The 25,627-nt window shown below is 40.1% G+C and overlaps 3 protein-coding genes across 8 annotated transcripts; 2 read left to right on the top strand and 1 right to left on the bottom strand.

Annotated features, from left to right (window-relative positions):
- The first annotated feature begins 530 nt into the window (after positions 1-530).
- nemp1 (nuclear envelope integral membrane protein 1) lies at positions 531-5,796 on the top strand. Of its 3 annotated transcripts, none has more exons than XM_085910175.1 (9): positions 531-678; positions 1,229-1,350; positions 1,723-1,939; positions 2,029-2,101; positions 2,169-2,262; positions 2,347-2,461; positions 2,712-2,937; positions 3,826-4,002; positions 4,167-5,796. In XM_085910175.1, exons 1-9 carry the CDS (start codon positions 573-575, stop codon positions 4,360-4,362), a joined length of 1,326 nt encoding a protein of 441 aa, XP_085766301.1. In that variant the 5' UTR covers positions 531-572; the 3' UTR covers positions 4,363-5,796. The 3 variants fall into 3 exon arrangements, with proteins under 3 accessions (XP_085766301.1, XP_085766383.1, XP_085766216.1); XM_085910257.1 differs by having other exon boundaries at positions 3,826-4,084; positions 4,167-4,351; XM_085910090.1 differs by having other exon boundaries at positions 2,169-2,461.
- ormdl2 (ORMDL sphingolipid biosynthesis regulator 2) lies at positions 5,382-7,693 on the bottom strand. Of its 2 annotated transcripts, none has more exons than XM_085910878.1 (4): positions 7,185-7,584; positions 6,804-6,977; positions 6,437-6,588; positions 5,382-5,975 (listed from the first exon to the last, which is right to left on the bottom strand). In XM_085910878.1, exons 2-4 carry the CDS (start codon positions 6,975-6,977, stop codon positions 5,840-5,842), a joined length of 462 nt encoding a protein of 153 aa, XP_085767004.1. In that variant the 5' UTR covers positions 7,185-7,584; the 3' UTR covers positions 5,382-5,839. The 2 variants fall into 2 exon arrangements, with proteins under 2 accessions (XP_085767004.1, XP_085766922.1); XM_085910796.1 differs by lacking the exon at positions 7,185-7,584 and adding an exon at positions 7,614-7,693 and having other exon boundaries at positions 5,383-5,975.
- On the top strand, positions 7,030-25,627 carry hnf4a (hepatocyte nuclear factor 4, alpha). Of its 3 annotated transcripts, none has more exons than XM_085910467.1 (10): positions 7,030-7,377; positions 20,762-20,936; positions 21,005-21,099; positions 21,965-22,071; positions 22,140-22,295; positions 23,035-23,122; positions 23,244-23,396; positions 23,567-23,803; positions 23,875-23,997; positions 24,748-25,627. In XM_085910467.1, exons 2-10 carry the CDS (start codon positions 20,788-20,790, stop codon positions 24,888-24,890), a joined length of 1,251 nt encoding a protein of 416 aa, XP_085766593.1. In that variant the 5' UTR covers positions 7,030-7,377; positions 20,762-20,787; the 3' UTR covers positions 24,891-25,627. The 3 variants fall into 3 exon arrangements, with proteins under 3 accessions (XP_085766593.1, XP_085766675.1, XP_085766511.1); XM_085910549.1 differs by lacking the exon at positions 7,030-7,377 and adding an exon at positions 13,621-13,858; XM_085910385.1 differs by lacking the exon at positions 7,030-7,377 and adding an exon at positions 18,988-19,138.

The raw sequence follows: 25,627 nt of genomic DNA, 5'->3' as shown, positions 1-25,627 counted from the left end.
TTCTTTCGTTTAATTCACAAAAATGTGCTTCAATGCACTGGGTAGCTCAAGTACAAATTTATGAAATAGTTTTGAATCAGTTTGACCGCATCTACAGTGCCATGTGGTTTCAAATGCACACTACAAATCCATTTCTTTGTATGCTGGCCGCAGATTTTATTATTGTATGATGATGATGACGATGGTTATTGTTATTATTATTACTATTATTAATAGTAGTAGTAGTAGTAGTAGTAGTAGTAGTAGTAGTAGTAGTAGTAGTAGTAGTAGTAGTAGTAGTAGTAGCAGTACTATTTATTGTTTGGGAAAGAAAATGTCCACAAAGTCTGGAATAACATATATAAACTATGTACGACCGAGATTGAATTAATTTTGAACGTTTCAAACGTCATTTTTTACAGCAACACCCAAAACCACGTGTTTGAATAGAGTACAATTGTAAATAAAGCTATCAAGTAGAAAAAAAAGTCAGTCCTGTCAGTGCGATATTCTGATTGGGTGCCTTTATTATGAGGCAAAAAAACGAACTTAGGAAAGGGCGGGGCTAAAGACAGCAAGCTGGTGCTATCATCATGGCGGGATGCATGAAAGAACGAAGAAGCTTCACGTCAAGGAATTATTCCTTAGTTTTAACGACGCTTTTGTTGTCTTTAACTCTAACCTTGTTACAGGCTGCAGGTAATGTGTAACGCAACGATGTATTTAGACACACACACACACACACATGCACATATCAATATTTTGTACAGAGTAACACGGCAAAACAAAAGATAGTGTCCTTTAGCTGGGAGCAAGTTAGCTTGTGCGTGATCATGGTTACTACAACCATTCAGCATATTGATATCATACTGATCGTTCATCATATTGATATTGTCTGTTTTTTTATTTTGTCTGCAAATCACACAGAAGCAGACATATCCCTGTGTTTTTCTTTATTCCGCAATGATAGATAAATTTATCTGCACTGTAATTATAAAGTTTACTTGTATGCAACACATTAGTTCCAGTGTTGAATGAAATTATTTTTCACAGATAAATTTCCCTCCTCACATTAGGTAAGTGTGTTAAATTCCAAAGATTAATTGATCTGCACAAGACCAGCATGATTATTATCCGGCTTCTTTGGTCCTCCTTGTAAACTAAGAACGGTTACCTACTTGCGTGTATTCAAAATCTGTTTTGGTTTTCCTTGTATTACAAATGAACAATTTGTGCTCTCGCAATGCAGATAACAAGCCTCCAATAATCAATCTCAAGGATGGAGAAGAGTCCATCCAATCGGGCTCCAACCTCTTTTGCTACACAAACTCCATTGCACCAAACTGGAGGCAAACCTGGATGAGAATTCAGGTTGGTTGTATGAGCAAATTCTACATTGTGTGAGAAATGATCATATTCTTAACTCTTTCTTGTCCCTTAACGCAACAAACATTAGACTGTTTTATATGACTTTGTTTTCAGTATGTGTTTATATATACAACAAGAATTCTCAAACGTGTACTAATTTAGGACACAAATTGTAATATAAATAATATGTGATTATTCCATCAATTACTCATTATGTGTGGTTGAAGCAAAACAGAAAAAAGAAAATAATTCATCTTGTGGACTAACAGCACAAGGATTTAGTCTTGAGTGACTTCTGAGTGAACAGCATTTACAGTTTCAAGAGAGATTAGCAACCAAAAACTATTGGTGGTTTTCATCCATGTCCCTTGCCAGGTCCAAATCTGGAGTTCAAAGGTGTTCAAAGTGGAGACGGTGAAAGGTGAGGAGGAGTTGCAGCAGCTGGAACGCTTCAGCGTGTGGGGCTGGTTGCAGAGTTTGCTGCGCGAAGGAAACAACGAGACCACCATCAACATCAACTTGTTCAGCAAGAAGACGTGTTTCAAGATCGAGCTCGGCGATAATACAAAATACACGGTCAAGTCGCTGCGCAGTACGTCACATTAATATCCATATTTTATGTTAAAAAGTGAATTGTATTGGGCCAACACAATGATTGTCTTTTTTTTTTTATTTTTCCAGAATTTGACATCTATCTGTTTTTGGTTTTCCTCGTCGGCGTAATACTATTTCTCTTCGCCGACTCCCTCAGCAGGTAATTTAATTTACGCAAGATTCTGAGCCAGTTCTCTTTTGTCCCTAACTTATTTATCCTTTTATAGGAGTCAAGTTTTTTTCTATTCAGCCGGCATGACAACGGGAATGATCGCCTCCCTCATCATTCTCTTTTTCATCCTCGCTCGTCTTTTGCCAAGGGTAACGTTCTTCAGCCTTCTACTGGAAAGAGAAGTAAGTATACACCTGACTCTAAAACCGCATCTCCCCTTTATGCTTCCGCAGAAAAGCCCTTTTTATTTACTGATTGTCGGCGGCTGGTCCTTCTCTGTGTACGCCATCCAGCTCGTCTGCAGGAACCTCCACACCATTCTTCGAGAACATTGGCCCGTGGCTTTAGGTACTTGCAAATTGCACCGATAATGCAGTCAACCCTTGTTGACTACGGGGCATACCGACCTAAAGACCCCGACCGCGATTGTCGAAAATCTATGGCAAATATGAAAGGACCAATGCAAAATGATCCGTTTCTCAGATTTTCTTATTTATAGGCTTATATTGTTTTTGACTCAAATGAGCATGTTTTATTCTATGAACTACAAAACAAAGTCTTAAATGAAGCTTAAAAATGTCCTTTTTCCACCCCGCAGGTTATGTGGGCGTAGTTGGCTTCATCAGTTTTGCTGTGTGTTACCGCTATGGCCCTCTAGTGGACGACAAGAGCATCAACATCCTGTCATGGACGCTGCAGTTGTTCGGCCTGCTCCTTATTTATCTGGGGATTCAAATTCAGCAAGTTTCCTTCGCCATCATCGTGGCAGCCGTGTTTGCCAAGAACTTGGAGTACCCCCTCGTGATTACCGTCACTGCAATAAGGTGAGTAAAAAAAAAAAAAAAAAAGGTGGGAAAATAATAGTTTTTAATTCTAAAAAAAAAAAAAAAAAAACAGCAGTGAATGGAGGTTTTCAAGCCAAATTTAAACGCTGCAAAGGTTTGGCCAGATCTTAGAAGGTAGAGGAGCACAGAAACCCATTGCTGCTTCACTGATAAGTTGTGACTCTGGAAACACTCAGTAAGCTGACACCAGATGACCTAAGGATCGCAAAGTCTCACAGGGAGCTAAACAGTCGTGAAAGATATTTCAGTCCAAGGCCATGACAAGCTTTGTAGACTAACAGCAACATTTTTTACTCACAGCAAAACCAGTTTGTAGATTTTAGGTCTAGTTGAAGAACTGGACCAGCTCCAGCTGTTGGATTGATTTTCTATTTTCTGTTCAGACCTGTAAAAACGTATGCGACGCAGTTTTACTGTCATGTTTGGACAGAAGATTCTAAAACTGTTTGAGTGCTGAAAAGCAGTCTTATTGGAAGCGTTTAAAATTCAGACCTCTTCCTAATCACAAAGATTTCACACTCGTTTTGCGGTCGTCAATGATGTGGAGTCACGTTGAGCACTGCTGACCTTTTATCTCTGAGGTTTAGCATAGAAAACAAAGACTCATCCACTCATTGATGTGATTGCTGCACTCAGCCAGAGAGGGTAAGAGACTGACACTCCGATAGATCAATCAGTGTTTTATCTGCATACAGTTAAGAACGATAAGACGTGTTATGTTTTCTGATCGGAGCAAGCGGCAGAATGTGAATGTTGGGTAGAAGGAGCCCGAGAGTGGCGATCTTCTATTCATTCCAGATTAATTTCACCAACTGCAACACGAGTACTCGTGATATTGTAAATTAAGTTTAGTTTGTTGTTGTCCAGGAAAATCCGCCAGTATGTCCGCTGGAAGCCGGAAAAGCGGCGCCTCTTGACCGAGGAGGAGTATCGCAAGCAAGGAGAGGAGGAGACGCTGCGTGCGCTGGATGAGCTGCGCAAGTACTGCAACAGCAGGGAGTGCAGCCCATGGAAAGCTGTCAGCAGGCTTCAGTCCCCTAAGAGGTGTCCACTGTCATCTAACTTCCACATTTATACACCCCAAAATGAAAAAAGTCTCATTGGAAATGTCCCCACTCCACCTAAAGCTTGTCTAAAATAGATGAACTGTTTGTTTTAGTCTGCATTATGTAGATAACGCACGCAAACGTGATCTGTCCAATGTCCAGGTTCGCCGATTTCATCGAGGGCTCCTCCCACCTGATGGCTAACGAAGTGTCGGTGCACGCGCAGGAGTACGGCTGGAAAGACTTTTTTGACACGGACGATGAGGAAACTTCACCTGATGACCTGTGTCAAATCAAGAGCAGGCATGAACAGACGCCGTTCAATAACTACGATGGGTCCCCGGCGCTCCGACACTAACTAGCGCTGACGCTCGTCAGCAGAGAGTCCGGAGAGTGTCAGCCATATAAGGTCACATTAGTGTGCCGGGCAAAAGGTCATCGTTTGCCAGATGTGAATGTAGAAAAGACAATACGCAGCTTGGTGAGGTTACGTTTGCTTTGGGCTGCCACAAAACTTAAACCCTGGGTGAGTTGATGTCTGACTTGAGGTAAGAGGCGCACTGACATGTTGGAAAACATTCAATTTTTTTAATCGGACCTACAGTACTGTGCAAGAATCTCAGGCCGCTGTTACATTTGTTTTTGCAATGCCACAATGGGGCCGCGGTTACATTTGTTTTTGCAATGCCAATAAAGAGTGCAGCCCTTCATCAAGGATGGATGATTGATACATGTGAAAACAACTAAGAGAGATTTGGATTTGTTGGTTAGCTTGCAGGGTCCTTATTAATGAAGGAGCGACCAATATTATAGACCGGAAGATAAGTGGTATTAAGAAACACATATAGCCTAATAATGTACCCTTAACCTAATCCTGACAAAAGAATGTACAGTAATGAAGTGGTTGATTTTCACACGGCTCTCTTCTGGACATTTTCATGTAGTCATTTGTGTGAACCTGCTGACTCCCGTTCATGTTTTATAAGTCATATTGACTACTGGGAAAAAGCTCATAAAATAACAAAGCTTATGACTTTTGCACTGTACTGTATGTGAAATATTTTTTTATGTTTGTACAAAAAAAAAAAAAATGGTTGGGTCTCTTGAAATACCCGCCCACCTGTCAATTCTGAAATAAATAACAAGGTCAATCTTTTCTAAGTGGGATTTTTGTCTTTTAACATCTGCTCAGCTGGAAGCGAGTCTCAGTCTCCAAAAACCTTCCGATAACTCCAGATAGGAGTGAATAGATTTGTCACTCATCACCTTTTGGCAAATTCTTCTGAGTAATGTAAGTCGATGCATACAAATTATGTACAAAACCTATTATATGTAATACTGAACTGATGAAATATTTAAATCTATATTGTCATGTGTGGGTTCAATAAGTACATTTTTATTTTGGGCAAAAAGCAAAGATTTATTGCCTTTGTGTAAAATGAAAACAGAAATAGTTCACAAAAACATACTCATTCATGAAAAGGTGTAATCTCACAATGAATGGAAACAATTCGCATGGATGGCCATAAGTTTACAGACTTGCAGCCAGTCCAGATATATATACACACAAAGTCTTCATTTTGGTCAAGACAACGTTGGATTCAAAAGAAGGCAAAAGGGCGTTCCATTGAGTGATATGCCTCAAATGGGAAAATCTGCTGCAGGTTAAAAGTTTTGCTTTGTCCACAGCAAGACCAAGTCGTGTGTCATTGAATAAAAGCCCTCTGATAATAGCACATAATATTTCCAACTTACCAAAAGTTTCCAGACTTAAGATGTAAGAAAAACCAAACTAAGTCCAGTGTTTGTAGCCATCCCACTGCAACGTTCATTTGTCAGTATTTGTTGATTCCGAATATTCGCACTCCATGAAACTGCGGCAACTTGGGCAAGAGGACACTGAGGAGGGAGCACGTGTTGATTAGGAAATGTGTCGCGTCGTACTTTGTGTAGAAGCTGGCCAGAATATACCTGCAATGACAGGAAATGTAAAGTTCCTTCCAAAAGCGATCACAGGGCAAAATAACAACCAACAAATGGGACCCTAGAACACAATTTTGGGGCAATTCAAACATTTGAAATGTTTATGATGTATAATTATAAAGCTGTGATTTTTAATTTGTTGTCTTGGAACCAAATAGAACAAAATTGAAAAGTCACGTTTTTCCTTTGATAACATAGTGCCTTTTACATTTTTATTTCATTTAAGGAATAAAAACATTACTTGAAGAATAAAATACAATGTGAACAAAGTTTTCTTTTGGGAAATTATCTTGTCAAATCATGGCTTTCTTCCTTTGTGAAATGTCTGAAATATCTTAATACTTTGCTCATCTTGATGACTTTTTCTTAGAAAAATATATTTCAGATTCAGATTTTTTATCCTGAGAAAAATTGTATTCTCCCAACAATATAATTTTGTCCGTACTTACAGAATGATTGGCGAAATGGTGAGGAATTTGCGCGAGGCGGTGAACTGGACGCCATAGTCCATCTGTTCCCAATGCGTGAGCAGACGTGCTTTGCCTTGATCGGGCGTCTCAAAGGGCGTGCCTTTCACCGTGTGCAGGAACAAGTACATCGCCTGCACTCAGAACCCACAAAAAGAAAAGAAACATCGAAACTAGCTCACATTTTCTATAAGCTTATTGAAATGACATTTTGGGAGATGACTGTGAGAATGCAACTAATTTCTGTACTGGACATGTCTGACAATATTTGAGATTCTCAATAGCGTGCGTGCATCAGCCCGGAGGGCCGTGAGGCAGCAAAGTTGCCTGGCGAGTGAGCGTAACTGACCAGATTGTGAATGACATTGGTGAGCGTCCAAACAAGCGGCACACTGAAGAAGGGAATGCTGAGTAGAATCACATGCAGCACGACAGTCAGCAGCAGGTAGGCCAGCCAGATGCCACGACTGTTCATCACCTGCGTGTTGGGGTTGACCTCGCTGTGAGCCACGCCCACGTTCATCTGCCACAAGGTACGTCAACAACAAGAGAAGAAAAAAAGATTACTAGACATAATAAATAGATAGATAGATATAGATATAATATTCTTCTGTTGGCATATTATTGAAACAGAAGTGTTTTAAAAAATAGATCAACATTGAACAATAAAAAAAAACAATGCTGAGCATGATCCCTTAACCCTTATTTAGTTCAAATAACATCTTTAAACCTCAATCAACGCCAGTACCCTCTGATGGCGGATGACTCCGCTCGTCAGAACACTAATGGTGACCAAAAAAAGCACTCCCTGGGAGAGAACTCCCAAATACAATAACTTAAAGAAATAAATAATCAACTTAACATTTACAACGTGAAATAGTTAGATGAGTTAAGTGTGATCTTGCGCCAAGTGAGACGTGGATGTAAGTACAAAACAAAAACTTCTTGAGGTTGTTTTGCACGCTTTACATGACGTACTATTCACATGCTAACTGGCTAACTAACATTTGCAAGTGACGGCTCTAAAAGTGTTAACGTGACATTTATCGTTGAGTAGGAGTGGTGGCGAGCAGATGGCGATAAGCAAGTGGGATAAAATGCCGGAAAAACGTATAAAGTGTGGCTGACTCTTGTAGATTTGTTGGTTTTTAAATTTTACCTTCGTGTGTTGTCGTTGCGGACCAGGAAATAACTCGTTTGGGTTTGACCCCACCCTCTCGGGCTGTCCCACATGGAGCTGTCAAACGCCTTATTCTCATCCCAAATGAAACTAAAGGAATGAGCACTTACAGTCACGAGCTACTTTTTTATCTTCTCATTTTGTTTCAAAGAATACAAAAGTATTTTCTGTACTTTCAAACATTATCTTCTTAAATTAAGGAAAGACAATTGTGTTGTTTGTTGATATTGGAAAAGACACTCCCGACTCCACAATTACCTTCCTGACCACGAGGTGACGCTATTTTTCATTTTTAAGTCCCTTCTTATAATAAGTGAGGCCATACTCAATTTTGATCAGCGTTGAAATTATTTTACCGGTCTGCGGGATAAATCCAAATAACTGGTTATGAGGTAAAGCGGTGTAACATTTATGATATTGCAAAATAAGTTACTTTATTTTTTTAAGGATATAGTACATAAAGAATCTTAACACCAGTCTAGATGGTGATCCATGACTTTGAACAAAAAAAAATAAACTTTTTTTTTTAAATATGTGAAACTTGGAAAATATGACTTTGTAAGAGAAAATATACACACAATTATCTAACATATTTTAGAAACTTATCTGATTGATCCATGGTCAAAAATACCATGATAATAGCATTAAGTAAGATATGATGGGCTTTTAAATTGAACTGAATGTGTAAAGTACACACAAAGATACTTACTAAAAGAAAGGATCTTGACATAAGATGTTTTTACAAAGAAACATGAATTGACATGTGCAGTGGCCAGTGATGGACATCCAAATACATGAGTACTGCTCACTTTGTGGAGCATATATTGCCGTTCAGCTCATTGTGTCGCTTTGTTCATCACTCTGAGATTTTCTCGGCCATAAATCTGGAGCTTGATGCTGTTTTTATGGCCCAAAATGCTGGATGAGGCAATCAGCGGCACCTCACATATGCTAGCACATGAGTGAGTGCACTCACCAACGAGCCTTTTTTTTTTTCTTTTTTTTTTTGGATGTGGCCCACAATTAACATCCAGTATGTCAACCCACCAATCAATACTTCAGTTATAAAGCAATATAAAGCGCTTCACAGTGCAAAGTAATATAAGACAACACTACAGAGGTCTGCTATGGAAAAATCAGGGGACTTCTGAATGTTTGAGTCTTGATTTTATAGTTGTGCAATTTGTCAGTGTTAGTAAAAGAAGAAAAAAAGAAAGAGAGAGTCCAATTACCTGGGTTTAATTTTGGGGGATTACCACTGAGCTTGGACAAGTAACAAACTAACAGATGCAAAAAAAAGAAAAAAGACAAACAGCACAATTTTAATTTTTACTGGCATTTTTATTGATACTTTGACTAAGTTCCAAACAAGTTGGGCAACAATTTCATTCGGCCAACGATTTGTGATGCTGTGCAGTGATGGGAATGAAACCCGGCAAGCACATCATAACTTGATGTCTATTTGAGTTTCTATCATCATGTTGCCATAGTTACAGCCGCTATATAGATCAGTGTCCATAAGAGCCTGGTTACTGTTTAACCTCCCCACCCACATTTGCCCAGATTAGGAAAATCAATAAGATAACAGCAGCCACGCCGGTCCGGCCTTACCTTCCACCAACACTCTTGTCACACGGCCGTCCGCCTGCGGCCAAACTTTCACATTTCACACCTGAAGCTAGGAGGAAAAAGAGAATTGAATACAAGGACACCTTGGAGGAGGAGGACATGGTCAACGTAAACACTCAAGTGGGCTCCAGTGTGGAACGGCCATTTGGTGAGTGCGCGCTTGAATTCTGCCAACTCAGCGGATTGCGCGCAAAGTCCGCTCCCATGCTTTTCTTTGGATTTTTGGTGCTCGGGGCCGTTCGTGTCTGGCTTTTTCACACGCCGCTTATCGAGGAGGTGTGTCACTGATATGAAGCTTGTCAACCAGGACCAGGAAGCTGCCACCCACCGGTGGCCACCATTATGGATGTTGTCATTTGAGATGATTGTGGTTATTACTTGTTGTGCGCAATCAAATTGTTGTGGATAAGACAGACTTTTTTTTTAATTTTGTTGATGGACATGTGTGCATAAACATCCAAATACAAGAATAGATACTTGAAGATATAGGAGAATGATCATCACAAGGTGTCTCTCCAATGATAAACACTGTATACAATATATAATAATAGCTGATGATAATGATCACGACTGAAATAATATATACTTTGCGTTTTTTTTCAGAATACACTCATTATTAGTAGTTTTTTAAGATGACAAAACCAAAAACATTCACCATGAATCACTGTTGAAGGCAACATCAAACAATTCTCTTAAATAAGGACATTGGGTGGGGAATATCTTGCTTCTCCGTTGTGTCATCGTTGCTGATGCTCCCTGGTTGATGTTTGTCCATGTTACTCCTGTCCTTGTTTTTTTTCCCCCATGTTATAAGTAAATTTCAATGAAAGTTCCCATTGCCATCATTTTTACATCATCATCCACGGTGGCTGGAAAAAAAAAGTAACGAGCCTTATTTTTGAGCTTTGAGTACATGTTTTTCAAGCTTTAAATGTAAAAGTGAAAAGTAAAAGAATAATAATAATGAAGAGCAGCAGCGGCAGCCTAAAAGACCTTTATAAAGTTTGGTTTTGGGTCCAATGTTCATTAATGGAATCATTTGCATATACTGACGCAGGCTGCAAATGAAGTTGCTGGGCAGATGGAAGATGGGTGGAAAAAAAAAAACAGTTGTGCGATGAAATGAGTCTGTCCGCAACAGAAACGTCTCAATGCAACATCAACAGCATCTTCTGTAAATTTGACTGTCGTCAGTCATTTAATCTCAAAGTATTTCGAATCTCAGGACGTTTGCCTTCCAAATGCATTCTTTGGCAGCAGTCCACTGTAAGCTTCATTTTGATCCGGATTGGACAATAACATGCTTCTGTGTACAAAACAACAACTTGCATACACTTTGCAAATTTACTTGCAGGGCCTGTGGTGACAAATAACCAAGACCTGGGACAGTTGTATCATTTTTTTACATCTCTCTCTAACTTTGAGCTAGCATGGAAAATACCTGTGCAACACAAATAGGAGATGCATGATATCATTTTAAATATTGTAATGTTACTATTGACTCCTGTGCTCCTGGGTTAATTTTAACCTACTTTAGGGTGCAATTGTAATATTATGAAAAAAAAAATGTCATGATAATGACCAAAGATATTGAAAGTTTGTTGTTCAAAATATTTAAACCAAATTGCTGTGGTTCTGCAGCATATGAGATTTAAAATCTACTTATGTGAAAGAATGTGGCGAAGGTGCCACCGGGCACTAGTAGCTACATTTTTTGGGGGTAGCCTTAATTTCGATTTCACCTTCTCAGAACTCTGCTCTACTTTCTAGTGTGACGGGTGTGTCACTTACTCCTATTTGTTTCCCTTTCCATATTGTTAAAAGGGAGTTTCTGGAGTCAGGCTTTTTGTAAAGGGTGAAAAATCATTGGGTTAAAGTTCACCCAAGTCCATGTTTTGTTTGTAGAGACTGTGGCTTTTTTGGTGGATTGATTCTTAACTAGAGAAAACGTTTGGATGGTAGTCAGGGCAGATGATTGGTTGATGGCAGAGACAAAAACTTGAAGTACAAGCTTGGTTGGTAGAACTGGACCTACTTATGAAAATGCATGTGTAAATATGACTGAATTTTGTGGCTAGTTGTTTTTTCAATAAAAATTGAATTTGTACTGATGCATTCAAATCATAATTTGCTTTTGGTACACTGCGTAATTTTAATAATAATAATAATTTGAATGATTTAATTCATTTCTACCTTTATCTACATATACACTTAGTTTGTACGTGAGTTGAATCAGGCCTTCGACTTTTTTTATTTACACGTGTATGTGTACTTGTACTCAAATAGGTTGCGAATGCTCAATCTGACCAAAAGAGAGCGACAGCGTGTGAGATTTGTGTGGGCTGAATTGCTCAACGGTCGTAAACGGCCGTGTTGTGCCAAATGTCAACACGACAACAGCCGTTCAGCAGCCCCGATGGCCACATGTCTGTTTGCCCACTAAGAACAACAACTCCTCCAGCCGGGGTCAATATTTAAGAAGCCGCCACAAGCATCACCTTCCGACAGCTACTGCACATCAGCAATTGCTCGTACTGATAATAATGCTCGTACTGATAATAATACAATGATGAGGACAATGAAAATCGTTGATGGTAAAAAAAAACAACATTCCAGATACGAGATGCATATTTTAGCCTTGTGTGTGTGTGTGTGTGTGTGTGTGTGTGTGTGTGTGTGTGTGTGTGTGTGTGTGTGTGTGTGTGTGTGTGTGTGTGTGTGTGTGTGTGTTGACCTATCCCTGCCCCCTCTGAAACAAACAAAATAAAATAAAAAAATAGAATAGAATAAAACACAAATATACATACATATTTATATTGAACAGTATTTTTATATCATACAACATTCACAACTCAATTATTTATTTTCGACAATCTTTTCAAGAAGTGAAAATAAACTGTGATCATGTGGTTGCACAAGTGTGCACACCCATTTTTTTGGGCAGATTGAGCTCTCGCTTTACCTTTACTGGTAGATAAATGTGAGTCATGTACAAAAGTAAAAATAATACATTTATGCTGATATTTGGAAATCAAACAAACTCTCAATACTTTTGTCTGTACTAATCCAAATGTACAAAGCAGTAACAATTAGTCCCACTCATGAACGTGAGCTCTCCAAGCATTTGTACAGTCCAACCAAAGAGGATTAGAATGCAAAATAATCTCATGTTTTGCACAAATTGCATCCAACTGAGCAATTTCTCCTTTGGTCAAGTACAAGTGAATTCAGCATCTCACTTGCAGCAGGCCGGTCCGCAGGAGAGCATCAGCTCGCTCACTTGACGCTTACTAATCTCAGCGTCCAATCAAATCTCATTGTGACAGGTATTAGAGGATTATTGCAGAGCGCCTCGTGGCCCAGACAAACATCCGGGTCCAGTCTCAGGCCGGAGTTTGGTCTCAGCTCATGGGCCTTCGCCCCGCAGGCCGGCTGAGCGTCGGGATGTACGGTCAAGATGGGATGCCGCGCTTCTCTGTCTCAGGTAAACACCAAAGAGATTGCGTTTTATTTTATTTTTTCCAAGGGGGTCATCTGGTTAGAACACAACCAGCAACTGCTATTTGTGCTTCTTGAGGCCATGTAGAGAGCAAAGCTACCGCAGTAGAATGTGTGGAGAAAAGGAAAAGCAGTGAAGAAAGAAAGTTGCAATTTCTAATGAAATAAGTTGATTATGTTTCAGCTAATGAACGTGTGGCCGGGTAGCGTTTAGCCACATGATGGCAGCAACGTCTTCATCTTCTTTTTTGCTGCAGAAATCCATCCGAGAAGAGGGGTGGGTGGTGGTGCATCCACTGACCCACCACACATTACTTTGGTTGGGTTTACACTACAGGAAAATCCGAATGGTGCATTACATTTTTTTTTTTTAATGATGGCTCATGCACATTTTTTGTAACAATTCCTCCATATGGACAGCTTATTTTATTGCTCAGGGTAATTATCAAAGAAAGTTTGGCCACACAGTTACAGAATAGCATGAACAATAGCGATACAGGAGTGCATTTGATTATCATTTGGAAATTAAATGGAAGCAGTGAGTTGTGATTACAGTTCTGCAAAAAGAGTGCGGGGTACTCAAAAGTGTGCGTTGCAGAATTACAAATTAAGGACTAAGATGTGTTACTGCTTAGAGATTTGCAAATTGTGAGTGGTCTTGCGATAAATATTAATAGTCATCATAATGTTTAAGCCAGCATTGATCGTTAGAAAATAATTGGAATGTTTTTTCCAATTTAAGTCATGTGGATGAGTGTCCTAGGAGTGACTTTCTGTAGTTGGCCTATGAGAGCCTTTAAGTAGTGTGTGAGAGACTGTGAGTGATTTTTATCCAAATAATTCGGATTTGGAGCAATTGTTATGCCAAATTTACTGTCACAAATGAACAATTTGTGTGCATGTTGTATGACTACAGTTTGCACTTTTGTATTATGCCTAGAACCGCAATGGTTCGGGTAAGTGACTTTTCCTTTTGGATCACTTGGCGGTGGAAGCCGACTGCGGATCGACGATCCGGAGGGATCTCGGCGGGCTCGCCCGGAGAAGAGCCGCTGACACGGTCGGCCCACGGGTGGACGTGAATCCTCAGCAAAACAGTTAATGATTGCGGGAGCTTATCGCACACTGTGATTGATTCACGTCTTATGTGGCTCTTCGTGTTTATTGACGCAATTGTTGACTTATTTGGTGCACGGAGGTGACTTTTTGACATGATGTGACACGCAGGCATTTTGACAAAAATATAGTGAGGACATTTGTTGAAATGTGACACGGCACGAGCGAGCAGAGCGGAAAAAGCAACAATGTCTTTTCCCAAGTGCATAACTCGGCCATTTTTTTTATCAGAGCTATTTATTGTCTTGTAATATGGCGTAGTACTGGCTGGCTAAATAGGCCCTTGTGGTTTATGATTAGCCTGAAACCAAATAGATGTCACGAGTAAGAACAATCTGAGCACTGCTCTCAGGTTTGATTTCGTGACAAGCCGTATTTATCGTTATCCTTGAACGTCAAATGACAAGAAAAGACAGGTTAGGATTAGGATAATGGCTACGATAAGACTCCTTCAGGATTTTGTTGCTTATTCTTTGGTAGCGCCAATTCTAACCAACTCTTTGTCAATTAAAATGAATGTAAAAACATGTTTTAATTCACATCTCGTAATCCAAAAACAGGACATTATTAGATGCTGTCAGTGCAGAAAATGCAAAACCAAAATGAATTCTAAATTAACGTGTCAGTAAATTGGCAAACACGTTGATCGTTACTTTCCAAAGCAGGTGTTTGAAAATGTCTAAATTGGATTCAACAAAAACATAATTACCAAATGTGATTTTTCATTATCTTACCAACTAAGGCAGGTGTAAGAAAAAGTTAAGCGGGGTCGGGTATGTCTTGAATTAGTGTATTTTTCAAAATGTAATTTAAATTGGAAGATTATGACACTCTTGCAAATTAATTTGTTTTTTGTTGCTCCAATTAAGTGTCACAAGCACCGATGTGTTTTTGTATTTTTGACCTAATCGACTTTATCGGGTAAGCAAACAATTGATAAATCCAAAAATGAATTACTGAAGAAAAAAAATCACGTTAACTACATAAAATAAGCATTTTAAATGGTCCAAATGGCTCTGAGTATTTAAGATGGCCGACCCCTAGACCAAATATAATGGATTGCAATGAAAATGAGTTTGACACACCCGCTTTAAGCGGACAGGGAGTATGAAAAGTATTTTCAAGAGTCTTTGTTGCTTCAGAAATAAATGTCATCTTATTACTCTTTTAGACTTAACACCTACTAATAATAAATTCATCATAAGACTTTTTTAGTCTGATGACTATTTGGTTTGGAATTAAAGGTCAGACCAGAGTATCCAAATTCGACATAAGATGTTTGCAAAATTGCGGCAATCTGGCGGCTCAGAAATATGATTTTCTTTTCTCCCCCCACTCGGTCAGCCAGTGTGACTTGCATAAGCGTTGTTATTTGCAGATAGTTATCTGTTGACACGGTCGCTGCCACGACACTCCATGCACTCACCTATCTGCTCCATCTACTGCATGACAGCAGAGCAGCAGCCTCCTTTCTGCTGTAGCCAGCACATTGTCTGTCTTCTCTCCTCTGGCTTTGCTCTTATCAACACTCACAAACAAAACGGCTCCTTTGCTGCGTGCAGATGAAAATAAGTCCCAGGTTCCCCGTATTTCCTTTTCCTCGCTGCCGGCTCCCGATAATTTAGGTGTTAACGTGCGATGCCTGCTGCCTTAGAGATGGGACGTGTGAGAATGAAAGGCAGTCATTGAGGAGAAGCTAGAAATAGGCAGCGCTTGCAACTGGAATTTGCTCAGCGGTCGGAGATTCCGATTCGGAATAGATAGACAGGACTTTGTTCACAAACTGGAGTTTGAAGTCTGAAAGGGGAGACTCGCACATGTGTTACATCAGGCAACGGTGGTTCTTTGACTTTTGGCCCTCGGGGCAGGGGTTTGGGTGACTGATTATAAGACAGTGCTTTGTGGCCCGTCGTAATTCAACATGGCAACCTTTCACTCGCCAATGCTGTGGCACGGCAAAGTGCACAACGTGCGTGACGCTCATTAGCACTTGTTTAGTTCTTGGCATGGGACTTGTGTCCTAAGCCTTACCAGTCCCTCCAAAAGGGAAAAAGTTTTCCTGAAATTGCTAAATTATGCAAATAAATCAATACATCTCGTACATGCAGTGTAATTGCGAATGTGACCTGGTTTGGTATGGATTGCTATGCTATCTTATGCTGTGCTATGCTGTGCTATGCTATGCTATGCTATGCTATGCTATGCGTTTATTTGAACTGGGATGGTGCACAACAACACATTGAACAAAACAAAGGCAGGAAAAATTCTTGGCGCCAGGTTGTAGCATAAATGCTAATTCACACCTGCAGTCCCAATAATGAGTGGACACACTTGTAACGTCATTTCCATGATTAGCGGCCATTATGGACACATCCATTCAATTCAAAACGTCGGCTTAAAAATGTGTCATCAATATAGTGGTGTATTTTTCAGCTTTTGAGTGCTTGTACCAGCCAGACGAATTATTTACTATCAATCAAGCCCTACATGTTTTTTGGCTAGTGTCTCTTTAAAAAAATGAGACGTGGACTGAGTTGTGTCCGTATTTATGTACTTTTATTGATCAAATTAGTAAATGAAAATGAATTTTTTCGTCTTAACGCATTGCCACGGTATCGGCTTGGACCTTAATGTCCCTCTACCTTACATTAACGATACTATAGGACGTTAGCAATTTGAGATTGACGACATGGGAGAATTCCAAACTTGTTTGTCCTATCTGACATCTCGTAACATTTTGTCAGTTCGTGATTAAGAAAGCTATAACAGTGCAGATTATATTTTATAGTCCTCTACAGTATATGACTTTTTCTTGAGGAGTTCACAGAAAACTCAGATGGGAGCAGCGATACAAACCTTTTAATGGCAGGCAAGATAAGATTTACTCAGGTGGTGACTCATGTACAGGAAAAGCTGATTCGACCTCCACCTCAACCCCCTCCACTTTGAAATAATCAGCGTACTTCTTGAGCAAATAAGAGCATTGCAGAAGAACAGATCGAACATGTTGGAAGAGGCTATGACCTCTGTACACAGGCAAAAACAGTTTGGCCGTGTTTTTGTGCACAGGAATCTTTAATGACGTGCGCTGTCTTCAATCTACACCACAATCCAAAACTTGCTCCAATTGGGTGAACTTCAAAATTAAATTCACCATTCGGATGAATTAGAACTGTTGAAGTCTTTGTGGGATTTAAAAATATGGATGAAGTAAGCACTTCGGAGACTCTCAAGTTCCCCACAACCAAATAAATCAGTGAATGACTGAAGTACATTCTATCACAAATTCGATTCGATTTTTGTGCTATTTGTGTGGAATTTTTAGTGCAAGTGATGCCGTTTGAAATGTGACAGCAATGTCGAATCTTTTTTATGAGTTTAAAGTTTCGCGTGAGTTAATCAGTGCAATCTTTCATGTGGCCACGAGCCTTGTGGCATTCTGTCGGTTTTAATCACCTCAGTTTGTGATTGGATTAGTGAGGTTTGTCAAAATCCAATCATCGTACATCTCACAGTGACCGTATTTACCGTTTAGTGTTACAGGCTCAAGAAAAATAGTTTTACGATGCCACGGTTTAGCCGAGAGCACAGTTAACAAGTTCAAGCGTACGAGGAGGTTTACTGCTCGCTGAACTCCAGATCGTTGACCTGCTGCTGTGTACTGGCACTTTCTCTTCAAATACAACACTACTGTTTGCTGTTTGAGGCCACTGTGCACAAATAAAAGAGGCTTGATTCACAAACTTCAGTAGACTGACTGGATAACACAATTAACTACAGGAAACACAAGACAGACATGTGGCAATGAATATTAGTTGTCATTAAGATGTGAGGATTTCTAATTCAATGCTCAGTCTATTTATCCACGAAGTGCAAAAAATAAATAAATCTAAATGTCATAAGAAATGACACCGTTAAAAAAAACGATATTATTTGTATTGTATAATTTATGTTGATGTGGAGTGGATTACAAGACTGTATGCTGCATCGCAACTGCAAGTAACTCCATTATAGTGTTACTTGCCAAGAGGAAACCTCAATCAAGTGTTCACCAGTTAATGAGTGACTCGTAGAATATTGATTGTTTATGCATGTTTTATGTTCAGGTGAGGGCATGAGAAATGGCCAAATGACCATCGTTAAAAAAAAAAAAAAAAAAATAAGATATGTATATATATTTGCATTAAAAAATATATGTAAATATAATATCTAATATATTAATATGATATATACGTATTTATATTTGCATATAAATTTGAACTGAAAAATCTGCCCAGTTTTTCTTTCTTCTCAGTAAGTAAAAATATTGAGTGATCTTGGTTTGACATTTATGCAAATGTACATAGTTTAAAACAGTTTGATTCCGTAAATTGTCTTTTTTTTTTTTCACAAGACGAAACAGACAGATAGTTCCCGCTTCAGCTGATGAAGGGCACGAGTCAGCTTTAAAAGGAGATATATTTTTTGTTTTATTCCCATTGGTAGAATTTGCAAAGAATAATGAACTCATTGCTCTTGATTGATTGAGACAGGCGCTCCTCTTGACTTGAGTGAGTACTAACTCGTGCGATTTCTTTGGGGGTGGGGGGATTGTTTTGTGCTGATCAATCACTAGCCTCTTGTGTGTCATTTCATAACCAATGGCGTCTTAGGGCTTTCATTATGCGGGCATGAGCTCAGATTTAGTAGCTGTGGAATATGATGGACGAATATGACCGTGCCCCTCGGTCCCCCTTAGGTGGATGCTGGACTTGTATGTGCCACCCTCAGAAGGTAAAGCCTTTCACCTCTCATGGAGGAATTGACAAGAGGATGGAAGATATCAAAGTTGTCCTATCTCTTCAGAGAGTCGAGGAGGGGGGGGGGGGGGAACAGTGATTCGCAATTGAAGAGGTTAGTTAACCATCAACCAGCGACAGCCACCCCGCCTCTTGGCTGGTTAGCGGCACGAGGGAAGGACGCCAGCTCATGTCAGTCTCCTGTCAGGTCCCCCGTCAAACTCCACGTCTGGGTGGAGCCATTGGGCCGAAAGAGGGAGGGGGTGGCCGGAGGTGTTCATGGGAGGGAGGGGGGGAGAAAAAGAAGGAGCAGGGTGGTGTTGGGGGGGCGCATTAGCTTCTGGGACGAGTCTTTCCATCACACCATCAGGTAGTGGAGAATCGCTTTAGCAGACATGGACATGGCAGACTACAGCGAGGCCCTGGATCCAGCGTACACCACGCTGGAGTTTGAAAACATGCATGTGCTGGCCATGGGCGCAGGTGAGCGGAACTTTCTCAAACTTTGGCCAGACTTCAGGAGTCATCTGTCTGAATTTAGCAGCTACACGGATGATATCGAATGGCTTCAGATGACTAGCTCCTGTTAAATGCTCCGCTACCCAAGTTCATAATCATTACTTCTTTTCTTTTTTCTTTTTTTTTTCCTTACCACTTGCTTGTTATACTTGAAGTGCTTCCACCTTATTCAAACATGCACTCTCTCTTGACGGCTGGCTGCCATCCTGACCGTGAAGAAGCTTTTTCCCAGGAGTTCTTTTTCATACCAGATCTGCTCACCTCCTTCAATCAATAGAGGTGTGATTGATTGAGCTGGTCGGGAGATTGCAGGAAAGCTGTCGCCACTCATCAGATTGAACCCAACCTACATTCATAATGCTTTGTAGAAACCTGCAGTACCTCATTACTGTCGATATTTTTTTTCAGATATCCGTTTTTCTCTGACAGCTTTTACAACCAGATTTCTGAACTTCCAATAACACACAGCGATAATGTCAACTGAGGTTATGATCTTGAATTGAGATTTTAGGGTCATGGCGGAGCATTAGGCTTAATGGCAAAAGATCGGGAGAAGCAGGATATTCCCCATCTGTAGCTTTGAAGAGAATTGTTTGATGTTGTCTGCTATGACAATTTGTTGCAAATACATGAACGTCTTGTGGAAGCCTAAAAAGCACCACTTTCTACTGTTAAAAATGTGGTCGTCTGATCTGAGAAAAAACACATAGTTCTATTTTTTACTTATCAATCTTGCTTTTTTTTTTTCTGTTTGTCTCTACACATGACATGCAAAGATATGGGCACACGTTGCTTTGAATAGTCAGCAGTTAGCAGCTAGTGTTTCTTAGCATTTCTTCAATTGGCAACAAGCAGCATAGTACGTGCCCCCCCCCAACACACACACACACACACACACACACACACACACACACACACACACACATATCTGTACTCCTACGCAGAGTGTGTTATACCAAGTTATCAAACGGCTATTGTTGCCGGTATTTGTGATCGTTTACTTTTTTACCCTTGCATGTTTCAGTCTTCACTGTTTCACTTTGAATCAATACTTTTACTTTACCAGAGTTTTTTTTAATTTTATTTGAACAAGTATCTGTACCTGTACTTAATAACAGATTGTGAATACTTTGGCCACCTCGACACTTGTGTGAGCTACTCAAGAAGGGCAAATACCCCCGATGATTCTCTTGATGGTTTTGATGATCCATTTATGAGCACTGTCTTTGTTCCCTTCAATCCTATAAGTGTGCAAATTTGTGACATGTTAACAAGTAGGTACCTCTATGGGAATTACCGAGCCTAATAGGGACGTTAAATACAGTTGGGAAAATCTAACAAAAGCAAGCAATTAATTGAGGGTGGGGGGAGCAGTGAAGGCAATGTGTGGGCAAGAAAAGCTGTCTGACCACACAATATACATTACACTCCCAAAATGAATTCCCATACATTTCCATTTTGGAATGTTTCCTAAAATGCTCTTCCTTAATTTTCTTTCGTGAGTTATGGGAAACATTTGTGAAATGTACCAAAAACCTTCTGTCAATGTGTATGAACTTGAACGTGACCTCGTCCGTGTTTGCACAGATTCCTCGCCAGCTGAGAGCACCAACATGAGCACCACTGGCCACCTGACGGCGGGCAGCCTGTGCGCCATCTGCGGGGACAGAGCCACGGGCAAGCACTACGGCGCATCCAGCTGTGACGGCTGCAAGGGCTTCTTTCGGCGCAGCGTTCGCAAAAACCACATGTACTCGTGCAGGTGGGATTCCGACAAGGGTAGAATATGAGTTTGTGACTGAATGACAGCACGAAATATGTCCCGTACAGGTTCAACAGACAATGTATCGTGGACAAAGACAAGAGAAATCAGTGCAGATACTGCAGACTGAAGAAATGCTTCAGGGCTGGCATGAAGAAAGAAGGTACGAGAGTCAAGACTTCCCTCACTCAAGTGACAGCGCTGGTGCTCGGGTGTGTCGCAACGCCTAAAGAGTAGTTGTTTGTTAATGATCACTCCGCGGGGTGATGAATTCTCTGAGCGGCTTATGCTGAGCAAACACCTCTGAGCAATAATAGCTATATACTGACAAACTTGACAGCCTTGTAAGTCTTATTTTTCTTTACAAATGACTCAGCAGCCTTTCTTTGAGGGCCAGACAGTTTAAATTTTACTGCCTTTTGGGATTTTGGTCCTCCTTAGTATCACCACTAGCCAATGGCAATTATGAAAACCATCAATACTACTTAAACACGCATTAAAAAGACATATCTGTGCTTTTACAACTTCAGCAAGTGTTGACAGTCAATATTTATCTAAAAAAAATATTATCAAAATACATCATACTGTCCATGAATGTAAATGTGACCAACCAGTCAGTGAAGGGTGCTGACATCATCAAGAGTGACAATTGTGAAATCTGATTGGGTAAAGACATGACCCAATTGCTTGGGCCAGCATGACTTATTCAGATTTGAAAAATTGTGATTTCTCAATGAATTGGAATCATGAATGATCAGAATAGTTGATGATTTTAATAATCAATACGTTAATTGTTGCACCTCTACAAAATATGTTAAACGTGGATTTTGGTCTTTTTTGGGAGGGGCTGGAACGGATTTATTGCATTTCTATTCATTTCAATGGGGAAAGGTGATTTGAATGAAACCATCTTGCTTTTCTCATCACCACTGTGTTAGAATGTCGGTTGTAAATGTAGATCAATGCTTCTTATGGTGTTTTGGCCTTACTGCTCTCAGCATGCATCTAACGCGTATGAATGTGTGTAGCCGTGCAGAACGAAAGAGACCGAATCAGCACCAGAAGATCCAGCTACGAAGACAGCAGTTTACCATCCATCAATGCACTCATCCAAGCAGACGTGCTGTCAAGACAGGTACAAGCCTTCTTTTACGACGGACCCTCATTAGTGACCACGAATGACCGAGTCCTGTAACCGTTCAGATTAGCTCCCCCGCTCCCATCTTGAACGGCGACATCCGCACCAAAAAGATCGCCACCATCACGGACGTGTGCGAGTCCATGAAACAGCAGCTGCTCGTTCTGGTGGAGTGGGCCAAGTACATCCCGGCCTTCTGTGACCTGCCCCTGGATGACCAGGTAAGACTCAGACACAGTGTACATAGTTGTATAGACACTCTGGTCACTCATCAACCAGCTTACTGCTGCGACAACATCCATCCACAAGACACGTCTACCCAAATAAGTTCTCTCCAAACATGCGCTGAAAGAAATCAAGCTAAATGATTAAAACCTGCAGGGCTGGAGAAGGGTTTTCTCATGGCCTGTAAGCGTACACGCTACATGCAGAGTGGTTAATGTATTTTAATCCTCAGTTACAATATGATGAGCTGGTTTTAAAGTTATAACCCTCCTTAGAGAAAAAGTGCTGAATCATTAACAGTGTGATCACCAGCTCTTGGTCACTCATTTGCTGATGTTATATTCGGAAGGGATTTGTTTTTCATTGGAGACTCTAAAGGATAGAACTATGGAGCCCCAAAACCAACATGAGGATTTATTTATTTATTTATTTATTTATTTATTTATTTATTTATTCATTCATTCATTCATTCATTTATTTATTTATTTGTTATTTTTTTATTTTTTATTTTTTTTATTTTTTTTATTTATTTTTTTATTTATTATTAATCTCCAAAATATAGACACACAAAATACTCATGAATGATATTGTCAATCCTGGACTGGATTAAAGATCAATCAGGCTAATCTTGTCAAATCAAGTTTTGGGGAACGGGAAAAACGTGTCAACTCGACAGGATCTAACCATTCCCATACCAGCAGGTCTTTTGAAGTAAAAATAGCATCACTATTGCAGGTGGCGTTGCTTCGAGCTCATGCTGGAGAACATCTGTTGCTCGGTGCTGCAAAGAGGTCCATGGTCTACAAAGATATTATCTTATTAGGTAAAAAGAAGCACCTCAATGACATTTTTGTCTGTCATGCTTCTTGTTACACTCCTGTTATCAGTGACCTCATATGAATCTTCAGTTCTTGTGGTCATAATAAGAGTTGATTGCGTTGCAGGAAATGATCACATCATTCCCAGGAACTGCCCAGAGCTGGAGGTGGGCCGGGTTGCTGTAAGGATCCTGGATGAACTGGTGCTTCCCTTCCAGGAGCTTCAAATAGACGATAACGAATACGCCTGCTTGAAGGCCATTGTTTTCTTTGATCCAGGTACTATAGTCCATTTTACAGGGACTATAACCATGTTTGAATTTTTGAATTGAATTGTCTATTTTGGAATCTGTTGAAATGTAAATTAGGCTGGCGTTTGACCTCACATAACACCTCAAATTTTCAAGCTTCAAATTCCCTGCTAAAGACATGACTTTTGTTTTCCACAGATGCAAAAGGTCTGAGTGACCCCGGAAAGATCAAACGGATGCGATACCAAGTCCAGGTCAGCCTGGAGGACTACATCAACGACCGGCAATACGATTGCCGGGGACGTTTTGGGGAGCTGCTACTCCTGCTGCCTACCCTGCAGAGCATCACCTGGCAAATGATTGAACAAATCCAGTTTGTTAAACTTTTCGGCATGGCCAAGATTGACAATCTTCTACAGGAGATGCTTCTCGGAGGTGAGTAAAAGTTCTGGATTTCATAGTGGCTCGTCTCAGCCATTTACGACGTGTGTGCTTTTGTCTTCTAGGCTCGGCCAATGAAGCGCCACATGCACCTCATTCTCTTCACCCTCACCTGGTTCAAGAGCACCTCAGCAGCAACGTCATCGTGGCCGGCAACATGCCGACACCCATCCATAACGGACAAATCTGTACGTACGGAAAAACTAAATGAAACAGAAATGAGAGAGGGCAAACAAACAAAGCGGCATGAGTTTGGGAAATAAGGGTTCTGCAGAAATTGAATTTGATTTGGTGTCAATAAAAATATTGCTGACAAGTTTCAGTTAAAAAAAAAAAAATATATATATATCTCATAATATAAATAAATCAATAATTATTCAAGAGAAGAATAGTGCAGGCAGTAGAAAAGAATGTGTACTTAAGTCTTTTTTTTTTTCTTGAATTTATTTGTTAGGGAGGATTTTAGGGATATTTAATGCGTTCTTTCCGTATTATTTTTCTTTTTTCTTGGAAAGGTCCACAAGGATGGCCGCCACTTTTCACATTGGGAACCAGAGCAAACAGCATAGTTTGACACGACACTTCTTTGACAGATGGATTTTAATTCATGCGTTGCAGTTGAATGCATTTCAGGCCCCCCCCCCAACCAGCCTCCCCACGTTTGTCGCTGAAAAGGCTCGGCAGAATAATCCTTTAAATTCTTCATGCAAACTAATCTGGCTTACTTTGTCAAAGAAAACTTCTGTTATTCTTTCTTAACATGTTTAATGCGCTGAGAAATTTCACAAAAGTGCTTGTTCTTTATCTGGAAATGGTGTTATCTTGAGACAAGTTTGACCGCAGGGGAGTAAATATAGAAAAAGCTCTTTATGCTGAGTCCTCGCTTTCTCACTCTATCTTTCTAACTGGTTCTTGTTGCTTTGTGTTCTGCTCTCCAGCCACTCCGGAAACCCCGATACCGTCTCCGCCTACAGCGTCCAGCTCAGAACATTACAAAATAGCTCAAGGGGTCATAGCGACAGTCCCCAAGCAGCCGACCTCCATCCCTCAGCCGACCATTACCAAGCAAGAGGCCATCTAATGACTCTTTACTTGAACGGTTGATACTTTTTTTTTGTGTGTGTGTTTGTGTACTTTTCCAAATAAACAGCTTTGAAGCTGCCCAGTTGAGAGAAACATAAAGTAGCTAAGTGCCTTGAAAGTAATTACACAGTTCTATTTTGAGTCTACTTCAACTGCGGTTAACTATCAGGAAACAAAAAAAAGAAGACGAGTTTTAGGTATAATTGGCATTTCTAACGTTGTTTTTTTTTTCTGTGTAAATACAATGTTTCTGGCTTTCTGTTTTTTGGCATGTCCTCAGTGTGTGCCGAAAAAGCTCATGGCGCCGGGACCATGTCAGTATTTTATGAATGTTACAGGGCTTTGCATTCTGTTTTGTGTTTTATTGGTGTTTTTATATTTGGAGTTCTTCTGTGATAAAGAAAAAAAAAATGCTGTCAAGTCACAAATGTATTTTATCCAAACTAAAGGAAAAAAAAATATGTAAGAGATTTCTTATTTTGCTGCCCAGACAAAACTACAGACATCTGTTTGATTTACTCGAAAGACATAAAGCATTCAAAACTACTTTTGCAGGTACACTGTTCTCCAGTTTTATTTTAGCTGTGTATACTTTGTGTTAAATACTTTCATGTCATGTTTGAACCGATAGTAAAGTCAAGTGTGCCTTGTAACCTGTACTGCCTTTAAAGCGAGCAAATGTGTTGCCGTACAATGTGAAGATGAACTAATAAATCAAGGTCTATTTTTACATTG

This window comes from Syngnathus leptorhynchus, chromosome 1 (genome assembly GCF_054491065.1).
Source record: "Syngnathus leptorhynchus isolate UIUO chromosome 1, UIUO_Slep, whole genome shotgun sequence".
In the NCBI taxonomy this organism is placed as follows: Eukaryota; Metazoa; Chordata; class Actinopteri; order Syngnathiformes; family Syngnathidae; genus Syngnathus; species Syngnathus leptorhynchus.
This window is presented reverse-complemented; position numbering and strand designations above follow the sequence as displayed.